The following is a 12,276-nucleotide window of genomic DNA, read 5'->3' as shown; positions in this document are numbered from 1 at the left end:
TGGTAGAGTAACCAACACCCACTAACTAAGTACTCACAAAAGCTTGTATTTGAGTTGAAGCTCATACAGTGACAAAGAAAGAGTAAGATGTTGCAGAATAGCTCTTCCTGATCGTTCTTTTTCTTTTTTTATCTTTCCCTGGACAAATTCTGACAAATCTTTCCCTGGACAAATTCTGACAAATCTTTCCCTGGACAAATTCTGACAAATCTTTCCCTGGACAAATTCTGACAAATCCACCTGTGCTTCAGAAAGACACAATGTTACACTTTCTCTGATCTGTGAAAGACGTAGCAGGATTCTCCACGGGGGGTTTTCGAGGGGCGGCCCGCCCCTCTGTTTTTGGTGACCGCCCCTCTAGCTAATGTGCCGCCCCTGCAATTGGAAACACTGCCCCTTTGTTTTTGATGGGAACGAAACTCGTAGTTGTCAATTGTTAGCGAGCAACTTGCGTACTTGCCGTGATTAAAATGTACAATACAAATGGTAGGTCGTTCACACTTCGTAATCTTGACGGTGACACTTGGTCATGGCAAATGGAAATTGTTTCACACTTTTTAGCTCATATTTGGTATGTATATAAATACCAAAAAGAACTTATATGGTGAGTCAATGGCGTCTGTATGTGGGTATGTATGTGCGATGTATGTCCGTCACATCCAAAGGCTCCCATACCGCCAAAGCTACCATCTCAGTATTTGGTGTACAGGTAGATGCAGGGGTTGAGATGTGACGTTGTTCAAATGAACATGTCAGTGTCAAAAATATGCAAATGAGGTAAGAAAAAGGGGAAATCCTGCAAATGTGCACGAGTGGTGGCAGTACCTGAAACAGCCCACACATCTGAGTAAGTGGTTTTTGACCTTTAACCTATTTGTATGCAGGGTACCTATTAAGTGTGGGAGTGGTGGCAGTAAGTGAAACAGCTTATTAGTCATTTTCTGTCATTGTTTATGAACTGTGACATATTAAGGTTCCAAGACAAGAAATTGACCATTTTAAACTAACAATTCTCTAGTGTTTAATAAGCTCAGAACCCCCGTAAGTTGTATATTTTCGGAAAGCCTAGATATAGGGTAACACTTTTGTAACCATTGTGTCACCATTGTTTACATAACTATCACGTGACAGGTAATTTGCATAACCTTTCAAAAATCGGTTTTCGTTATGTTTTGTTTCAATGCTTTGAGATATGTTGCTGAAATTTGTGTGAGTGCAAGCTGTCCTAAAGGTCTTTAAAAGTGTGTCTCAGAATTTTTTTAAACCTTCTTAAACAGTTTTTATGCCAGAAAAACTTCCAGAGCAGTGAATTTAACCGTAGTTGATTTCTTTAAAATTGTGCTCCAAAAAAAGTAAGCCAGATATAAAAAATCCGAGACACAGTTTTGAAAAGTTTTGTAACAGCTTGCATTCCAGCAAGTTTGAGTCAGATATTTTGAAGTATTGAGACAAAATATAGGGAAAACCGATTTTTGAAAGGTCATGCAAATTACCTTGTCATGTGATAGTTATGTAAACAATGGTAACACTGTGGTTACCAAATTGTTCCCCTATATCTAGGCTTTCAGAAAATGTGTACTTTGCGGGGGTTCTGAGCTTATTAACCGTTAGAGAATTGTTAGATTAAAAAGGTCAAATTTCTTGTCTTGGAACCTTAACAGACCTGCTCAAACCATGGATGTCTATTTTTGTACATCCATGGTTGAAACATTCTCTGCTATGCGTGTTGCTAAATTTGACCTCCAGTACCTAAAGTTTCAGACCTTATTTACTTTTGTCATTCTTGTTTTTCTGGTTTAAATATTTCTTGTTGTTTTTCTGGTTGTACTGTGCAGAAATCATTGTCATAACAGCAACGTAAAATTTTCCTGCACTGAACAGATAGAAACAACACTTATTGTTGATCTTTGGTATGTACCAATTCCGATCAAATTTGAGCGACACCGTATAATTGCGGTATTTTTTTTGAAGCGGAGTCTGTCAAAGTACTGATCTGATCAAACACGTGTATCCAAAAAATCATTGCTCATGTCCTGTTCTGCTACGCGCATGCTGGGGGACTCCGCAAAGTCTACAGTAGTGCAATTTCAAAGGATTTGAACTTCAAAGGTGTAATATAGACGCAATTTGCTGGTGCACAACAAAGTTTTTCTACAGCGTACACGAAACTCTCACAGCGAACTGCCATGCTATCCATGATCAATCGAAAGTTATTACTGGGTCTCGCTTTGACTCTAGCAGTCCCTCCTAAATGGAATCTTCCAGTTTTAGCCAATCAGCAATCTTATACTATACGGCAATATTTGTCTATGCTCATTATGCTAAGGCTTCGTTGCTGAGCGTACTTCCACTATGAAATATACCTTTCTATTGGACAAAGGTACTCCCCCTATAAGCTGTACAGAGATGTAAAAAATGGCAGCTGTTTCAAGTTAGCTGCCGTCGCGGCTATCGATAGCGGTCCGATCCGTGCATATTGTTTAGCACTAGAAATTCAGCTTACGCAGACTAGGTAGGAGATGGTGTGGTTTGAAATGCTAATGCATGCAAAACTGTGAAATCGCGGTAGGCTTTTCTGAATAACCATGTGTGGGGCGGGAGATACGGTTTCCGTGTTGGAAAGTTGTGCACAGCTCCGTATACTACATTTTCGATATAGGAGTTCACCAGTACCACAATTCAACTCTTACTCGGTATAAGCTCCATGATACAGCGACCAGAATTGTATTAAGATGGTTTTAGCTTTACATTTAGCCCTTTCCATTACTCTTTCCAACTGTTTGCAAATCGGCCGACGATGGGATACATGCCCGGGATATATGCGTTTGTCTACCCTTGGACGTCAATGGTCTACTATGCGTCCACGCTCAGACTTTGGAGATCGGAAGGTTCATTCGTCTTTGATCATAAACAGTCAAGCGTAAGACTCATTTCCTTTAAACCCTTTCACCCCCAGTTCCCTGTGTACAGGTCCAACTTTACCATAGAAAACAATGGATTTGGGACAAACATGGTGGTGAAAGGGTTAATGTTTCAAAGTCTTATTTGTTAAAACTATAATTACTTGAAACGGAGGGTCAGCAAGTTGAGAGAAAGATATTACTTATGTCTTTGTTCAATTGTTAGAGAATACATTAAAAAAAATAAAGATGATTGTTTTGAAGTAATTTGCAGTCCTCATTCATCCTGATAACAATCCCTGAATAATCTTACCAACATTGGTTCTGGTGGTGGGTCCCTTTTTACCTGATTTTTCTGACAGAAAGGCAACTACTTTATTAACATGATTCCATCAAACTGATCTTAAGTCAATGGATATGTGGAAGGCTGTTGCATGTTACTGATAACACTGTATTATGCTGCATTTTGAAAGTATTGACAGTAATCTTTCAACCTACTGCAGGTCATAAGTTAACATATGTAAATTAATATGCAAATTATTATGCTAATTAGCCTCCACTCTGACAAAAATTTCCGAGAGAACACTGCGTAGACAACACACTGACATCCTTACACATACACGCACCCATTAAAGAACAACTGAACCTACAATACAATACAAAAAGATGTCTAGTGATAAACTGCTTTAGCCCTTTTCCTGCCAGACAGCATCACTTCCCCATCAGCCAAGTCAGTAAAAAGCGGTATTGAGCCTAAACATAACGTATTTTCACCCTCTTGGCCTGGTCTGTTATAGTATCTTTAGTCCAAAAAAATCGAGTTTACAGTATTTATGTTTTCAACAGCTTTCAAATATACAGTATTATGTTAAAATACACCTTATGGAATATGTTGTGTTTCATTAATTTTAACCATCTTGACATGGTGGTGAAATATGGACTTGGCAGGAAAAGGGGTAATGTCTCAATGTGTATCTCAGGATCAGTCCATTTGCAGTTATTTTCAGTAAAGTAAGGGTGTCTAATGTAAATGGCTGCAGTCAGGAAGTCAGAAACCTCAATGTTTTTATTTTGTTTGCCACACAACAGTCACTTTATGACTGCCCATTGATAATTTATTGTACGGGCGAGGCAAATTGAGATGTCACTGGTAAAGATCAAGCAAAAGTAACATCCAAAATAAGTGCTCACCCCAAAATAATCGCTCTTGGGTTAATGTGTGGGTGGGCCTATTATCAGAGAAATCTGGTAATGATACCAGGTTTTTAGGCTAGGTCAACCCTTGTTTGAGATTTTGCTACCTTTGATTGGTAAAGGCTACTTAGATGCTGGTACAGTGGATTGTAGATTATCTGAGCCTCTTTTGGGATAGGGATTCACTTTGTCATACATAGAGATATGTAACACATTGAGTGAGTCCTACAACTTTTGCTGCAGAATTGATAATACTTTCTGTTTACTTATAATGTAGAGTTCTATAAATTAACTTATAGTATTCAAAAACTATTCCGTATTTTGTTTTGTACATTTCCAACAAAACTTCAAAAGATTAAGGTAGAGGCTTTCAAAAAGTTTTGAACAAACTTTTGGTAAAAATTTGAAAAAAATTGTTAGGGTCATATTTTATACTGCCAACAAAAATATGACTTTGGCACTGAAAGGGTTAATGAATGTCGACTAGTAGATCGCTCAAATGATGCTTGACATACAGACCTCTGAGTTTGATTTAGGCCATGAATTGCTGTTTAATGTTAATTCTGGTGTCAATATTTTAATGACCATTACAGGTGATTACATTTACTGGACAGACTGGCAACGGAGATCTATCGAAAGAGTAAATAAATACAATGGACAAGATAGAGAAGTCATCATTGATCAATTGCCTGACTTAATGGGACTTAAAGCAATTAATGTTAAACAAATACAAGGTAAGTCAGCCTTTTGCCTGTTGTGTTTACCAAACAGTCACCATTAGTGGAGTTTACAGATGTAGATAGGATCAAAGCATCAAAGAGTTGAAAAAAGCTGAAGTTAGTCAAGTTAAGAACCCTCATACATGATTTTGTTGTGGAGAAAACTGCGTAACTCGTGAGAGTTAGAAGCATCAGGAATTGCCGTGTGATTGTAAAGCATGATATCTTATGCATTTGTAGATGTGACTTTGCGGGATACATCAGCTCATGGGACGGTACGCCAAAAATTAGAAGTACTGAAATTCTCTGCAAAGATGTGTACTGACAACATTTGTCTACCTGTTGTCTGCTATTTGTACATGCTTAATGACTTCAAATGTTGTGTACTTTTGATGTGAGGATAATCTGATGAAAACAAAGCAGACTTTTAAGTCTTGCCTGTAACATGACACTCAAGTAACAACTTAATTTGTAAAAATAATAGTATTGCAAGATGTATGTTGCCCATAGTTTGTTTATTTGTTTATAAAGTATAGTCTATAACTGTCATGTATTCTATTTTGTCCAAGGTTATAATCCTTGTGTCGAAGACAATGGAGGCTGTAGTCATCTCTGCCTGTATCGACCAAATGGAGTACTTTGTGCCTGTCCTATTGGCTTGGAACTGATTCAGGATCAGAAAACATGCATTGTTCCAGAGGCATTTCTTTTATTTTCAAGACGTGATGATATACGGCGGATTTCCCTGGAAACGAACAATAATGATGTGGTAATTCCACTGTCTGGTGTCAAAGCTGCTCATGCTTTGGACTTTGATATCAATGATAACAGAATTTATTGGTCAGATACATCTGTCAAGGTAAATCCATTATGTGAATTCATCTATCTAACTGAGTATAAATAAAGCATTTGATAAAGAAGTCAAAATAGTGAAGAAGGTTCAGGGTTGTTTGTAAAGGGTTTATTGTTAGTCTGAACCTTAAGATGAGTCAGGTTTGACTGTGAATGAGTTGTCAGAACCCTGTAGAGTTCTCAATGGATAGAGAAAATAGGGCTAATGTGCAGCATTGTGAATAAGCTGTTATCCAATTGGGTAGCTGAATCTTACCAATATAATTAAAACAATACAAATAGACTCCCTAAGTCGCTGTGAATAGTGACAATGGACCATTCAGAGATAACCTTATTAGCATGTTGCGCATCAGCAGAGAAAATAAGAGTTCAGCCAATTTGCATACAATTTGCATATAATTTGCATTAAATTTGATAGTGAACAGCACAGGATATGGGCTAATGTGCAGTGTTGAATAAGCTGTTATCCAATTGGGTAGCTGAATCTTACCAATATAATTAAAACAATACGAATAGACTCCCTAAGTCGCTGTGAATAGTGACAATGGACAATCAGAGAAAGAGCTTATTAAATGTTGCACATCAGCAGGAGGATATGCAGTTTCAGACTTGACCATAGAGGGACACACAAAAAACAAGTCTCTGTCGTAAATATCACTGGCTTATTTCTTAAATTCTCAAAGGACATTATAAATGTGGAATAACTAAACCCTTAATGGCACTGTGCCTACATATATTCGTACACACCAAACCTGCACTAAATGCCATGTCTGAATATGTATTTGTACACAACCAATGATTTGCTCACGCACAGTTTAGAACTGGATTTACTTTTTGAGAAGTCATATTTTCTTCGCTAACAACACAGGAGATGGAGAAATTTATGAGGATTTTGACAAACATCTAAATTTAATTGTTGATTTTTAAGCTATTAGCTATTGAAAGTCGTAGTCATGTGAAGTAAACTTTGACATTGAGAAACGCATAATTGTCATGGGTTTTGTTAACAACATTTACATTTTGCAGATTATTCTGAATTGTTGACCTTGTGACATGTTATACAGTAGCATACCCACTTATACTTTTGTCATTTACACTCCTACTTTAAAAACTAAGGACAACACTTGGTATGTAATTTATATTTTACAGCAACCATCTGATCAAGACAGTTACTATTTGTGTCTAATAATTACACAATAGCTGACCACTGCAATGATTTGCTGTTTTGTTTCAGTCAATAAGTCGTGCCTTTATGAATGGCAGTGCTTTGGAGCATGTGATAGAATTTGGTCTTGAATATCCAGAAGGTATGGCAGTAGATTGGGTTGCTCATAACATTTATTGGGGAGATTCAGGAACACGTCGAATTGAAGTTGCCAAATTAGATGGCTCAGCAAGGAGAGTGTTGCTGTGGCAAAACATTGAAAACCCAAGAGCCCTGGTGTTGGATCCCAAAGAGGGGTAAGCTTATTTTCATGAAGAAATAATCTTGTAAATTCAGTTATACAGGTGTGTAGGAAATATATTCTCATTGATGGATGGTGTTTGCATGTCTTATTAGTCCCCACGGACACCGTCCGGGGGGACTTATAGGTTTGGTCATGTCCGTGCGTGCGTGCGTGCGTGCGTGCGTCCGTCTGTGCGTCCGTCCGTCCGTTCACGCAGATATCTCAGATACGCCTCAAGCGATTTCATTCAAACTTGGTACATAGATTACTTCATATGTCATACATATGCACGTCGATTTGTTTTTTGATACGATCCAATATGGCCGCCAGGCGGCCATTTTATTACGATTTTTTCATGTACAGAGCCATTACTCAGGCATATCTAAACGATTTTATTCAAATTTGGTACAAGGACATTGACCTATGTCATACATATGCACGTCGATTTGTTTTGTGATACGATCCAATATGGCCGCCAGGCGGCCATTTTATTACGATTTTTTCATGTACAGAGCCATAACTCAGGCATATCTCAACTGATTTTATTCAAATTTGGTACAAGGACATTGACCTATGTCATACATATGCACGTCGATTTGTTTTGTGATACGATCCAATATGGCCGCCAGGCGGCCATTTTATTACGATTTTTTCATGTACAGAGCCATAACTCAGGCATATCTCAACTGATTTTATTCAAAGTTGGTACAAAGGACATTGACCTATGTAATACATATGCACGGTAATCTGTTTTGTGATACGATCCAATATGGCCGCCAGGCGGCCATTTTGTTATGATTTTTTCATGTACAGAGCCATAACTCAGACATGTTTCAACCGATTTTATTTAAAGTTGGTACAAGGACATTGACCAATGTCATAGACATGCACGTCAATTTGGTTTGTGATACGATCCAATATGGCTGCCGTGTGGCCATTTTGTTATGATTTTTTCATGTACAGAGCCATAACTCGGGCATATCTCAACCGATTTTATTCAAAGTTGGTACAAGGACATTAACCTATGTCATACATATGTAAGTCAATTTGTTTCATGATATGATCCAATATGGCTGCATGGCAGCCATTTTGTTACAATTTTTTCATGTCCTTAGCCAAAACTAGGGCACGTCTCAACCGATTTTATTCACCGATTTTATTCAAACTTAGTAAAAGGACATCACAGACCAAATTCATGAAGAGGACTCTATCCTCTCTGAGGACTTGTAATCAAAGTACCCATTAACAAGTGGGGACTGTGTCATCTACGATGACTTGTTACTTTTGACCTTGACTAAACATCGAATTTCTGACAGGGTCAAAGTCTACCAATGTGACGTAGGCAAGCGCCCTCTATTGCCAGCAGTAACACATTCTCTACCAAAGGATCTGATCACAAAGGCAGGAGGAATTGATCTGAATCATTTGACTACAAAGAAAAACTCCTAATATTACTGAGGGAAGTTGTGATTCCCTCTCTTTTAAAACCTCCATGCTTGTACTGAAAATAACAAGACTAGTATAGTGTCACCAAAAAAGAGTCAAATTCTGCATATTTTTCAGAAATGACACAGTGTACAGACAAACTTTATTGCTGTGATTTTAACAAGGACCAAAGTAATTTAAAATTCTCATTGTGTTATTGTATTGCCTGCAGTTTTGTAAAGAAAGAGGTCAGAGATGTAGCCAGTGTAGTCATCGTAGTTTTTAGCTCATATTTGGTATACCAATGTGAGGTAATCGTATAAGCTGAAATCAGTGGCGTCTATATCTATGTTTGTATGTATGTACATATAGTATGTCCATCAACATCAAAAACTCGCAAACCGGTGCACTTTTTAGCTTGATAATTGGTGTGTGGATGCATTCTGGGCTGTAGCTGGGATTTTGCTCAAATGAAGTTTGTATTGCCCAAATTATGCAAATGAGCTTTAAACAGTGTGAAAATAGTGAAAAATTACTAACTCAAGAACTGCCGTTTTTGTTGCTTTCAAAATTAGTATGCAAGTACCTTAGGTGGACCTTCTACAGTCTTATGTATATCATGAAGATTTCTTGAATTTTGTATTTTTGCTGAAGTTTATTGTTATTTTCTTCATGTTAAATAAAAATTCATCTCTGAAAGCGCCAGCCCAACTGCTCTCAAATTTGGTTGGATGTTTGCAAGGGAATTACCCTTCTAATTTGTTGAAATTACAACAAAATTGGCAAAATCACAGTTTTGGGGCAATTTTTACCTCCCATTTGCCATACATATATGGCAATTGGGAGGTTATATGGTTGAAAAAAGTCTGTATGTGAGATGTCTGTCTGTATGTATGTATGTATGTATGTATGTATGTATGTTAGTATGTATGTATGTATGTATGGATGTCTGTCCGTCCAACGCAAAAACTCACGAACCGCTGCACGTATTAAGCTGATTTTTGGTGTAGTGATGCCATACATGGTGTAGATGTGCCGTTGTTAAAATGAACTTTTTAGTCTCATAGATATGCAAATGAGGTAGAAAAAACGGCGAAAATGGTCAAAAATCAATAACTCAGGAACTACTCATCTGATCATTGTCATATTTGGGTTTTAGGTACCTTAGGCCCAACTCATTTAGATTTGATGTCAATATTTGATGCTTTTATTTTTAATGAATTTTTTAGCTACTATAGACTATAGTCTATAGAAGCTATTGGGATGGGTATCCGTCCGGCGTCCGTCGTCAGTCTGTATGTATGTATGTATGTATGTATGTATGTATATGTATGTCCGTTTGTGAGGCGTCCGTCCACTCAAATATCTTGAGAACCGCAGTACTTACTGATTTGATATTTGTTGTGTAGATGAAAAATACGATTTTGAGAAACTATTTTTTTTAATTTTTTGATATTGTTGAAAATAGGCAAATTAATGCCAAAAAAGGTGTTTTTGGTAAAAAATCTTCTTCTTCATAACCGCTGGTCAGACAGCTTTGTTATTTGGTATACAGGTCCCAAGGGGTAACCCAACTTAGATTTGTTCAAATTGTGATGAAATATGCAAATGTGTATTTTTAAGGAATTTTTTTGTCATTTTTGGTCAAAATTTGACTTACATTGTATGTAATTCTTGTACTGTATAAACCCTATCAATTCACCCAGAAAAAAATAATTAATATGATTTTAAATAATTGAATTAATTAGGAAATCATCAAAGCCAAAATAATTTAGTGTAGAATTATCAGAAAGTTCAACTTTTTTGACAGTTCATAGTGAAATGCTTACCATCTTGGAGGATTAAAACATGTAAAGGCAACTTTCCTGAATCCCAACTTTGACATATTCTGAACCGTCATTTATTGTGCCCTGTATGTTATCTAAAAGAAATTGCTCAAAATAGTCAATAGAGATAGAGATAGAGATGGAGAAAGTTCTAATTTCCATTTATGGTTGACTTGGTAAGGATAAAATAAAATTACTTTTTGAGGAAAAAAATAGAGTGGTCAATTAAAAGAGTGGTCAAAGTGATAGGTTTTTTATGGTAAAGCTGGGCTGTATAAAGATTCCTCATGTGCTATTTATAGCAATTATGCAATCTGTGTAAACAGTGCAATGAAAGTGTAACATGATTCCTTATAATGCTTTTGATGACCTTGAACTTCTTAAGTTTCAAACCTTTGTCTCTTCAGTGTGCTTTCTCTGAGTATGTACAGTCTCAACTTATTAAACAGAACTCACAATGTTAATCAAGATATCCACCTTCTTCATCAATACATGGTGTCACAAAAGGTTATTCTCTACATAACTCAACAGAGCTCTGTCAACTGTTGAGTTGCTTGTTCTTTCAAAACCGCTGGTCAGACAGCTTTACTATTTGGTTTACATGTCTCTAGGATGACCTTAGTGAGATAATTTCATACAGTAAGGAAATACTTAATTTTGTATCCATGTCTATAGTAGCTTCAGGGACTTTGGCCCTACGTTTTTCTTTCTTTTTTGCCATTTTAGTATTAAAAAATCTTTTTCTCTTAAACCAACGGTCGATCACTTTAAAATTTGGCGTGCAGGTGCCTTGTGATAACTCAAAATAGAATTCATCAAAATTATGGCAAAATTTGCATATTTGTATTTTTGGGCAATTTTTGCCATTTTTGGTTAAAAAAATCTTCTTTGAAACTGTGTATGCCATTACTTTCTAATTGGATGTGCAAGTTCCTAGAAGCGACCTGAAGATGACTCTATGAACTCAAGCTGAAATTTGCAAATTTTGTGGTACTTTTTGCCATGCTTTCAAATTTGGTACATAGTGAAATGTAGTAGGTCATTCATTCAAAGTCAAGTACTGCCTATGTGAATGAGCAGATTATGATTGTGCTGTTCCAGGCTGAGGTGCTATTTATAGGAATGATGCAATGTTAGACAGTAATTGATGTTTTAACTGAATTTGACTTACATTGTATGTAACTCTTGTACTGTATAAACCCTATCAATTCACCCAGAAAAAAATAATTAAAATGATTTTGAATTATTGAATTAATTAGGACATTAACAAAGCCAAAATAATTTTAGTGTAGAATTATTAGAAAGTTCATTTTTTTTGACAGTTCATAGTGAACTGTTTACCATCTTGGAGGATTAAAACATGTAAAGGCATTTTTCCTGAATCCCAAGTTTGACATATTCTGAACCGTCATATATTGTGCTCTGTATGCTATCTAAAAGAATTTCTCATAATAGTTTGTCATGATAGGTTGGTCAAATAAATAGAGATAAAGAAAGTTCCAATTTCCATTTATGGTTGACTTGGTAAGGATACAATAAAATTACTTTTTGAGGAAAAAAATAGAGTGGTCAATTAAAAGAGTGGTCAAAGTGATAGGGTTTTTATGGTAAAGCTAGGCTGTAAGATTCCTCATGTGCTATTTATAGCAATTATGCAATCTGTGTAAACAGTGCAATGAAAGTGTTACATGATTCCTTATAATGCTTTTGATGACCTTGAACTTTTTAAGTTGCAAATATTTGTCTCTTCTGTGTGCTTTCTCTGAGTACCTACAGGCTCAACTTATTCAACAGAACTTACTTGCAATGTAATTTGAAAGTTAAAATGTGCTTGGTTAATAGGATGAAATACTGATAAAGATATCCAGCTGAACATTCTTTATAATCTGACAGATATGCTGTTATTTTAAAT

The 12,276-nt window shown here is 36.4% G+C and overlaps 1 protein-coding gene across 1 annotated transcript in view; it reads left to right on the top strand.

Moving 5' to 3' along the window:
- The window catches only part of LOC139142483 (low-density lipoprotein receptor-related protein 6-like), an 84,396-nt gene that overhangs the window by 29,008 nt on the left and 43,112 nt on the right, over positions 1 to 12,276 (top strand). The window contains exons 8-10 of the mRNA XM_070712426.1: positions 4,688 to 4,828; positions 5,383 to 5,672; positions 6,900 to 7,126. Of these exons, the coding sequence (XP_070568527.1) occupies positions 4,688 to 4,828; positions 5,383 to 5,672; positions 6,900 to 7,126 (658 nt within the window). The remainder of the gene's footprint in view (positions 1 to 4,687; positions 4,829 to 5,382; positions 5,673 to 6,899; positions 7,127 to 12,276) is intronic.

This window comes from Ptychodera flava, chromosome 1 (genome assembly GCF_041260155.1).
Source record: "Ptychodera flava strain L36383 chromosome 1, AS_Pfla_20210202, whole genome shotgun sequence".
Taxonomy (NCBI): Eukaryota; Metazoa; Hemichordata; class Enteropneusta; family Ptychoderidae; genus Ptychodera; species Ptychodera flava.
Note: the sequence above shows the minus strand (reverse complement) of the source record. Positions and strands in the feature narration are given on the sequence as shown.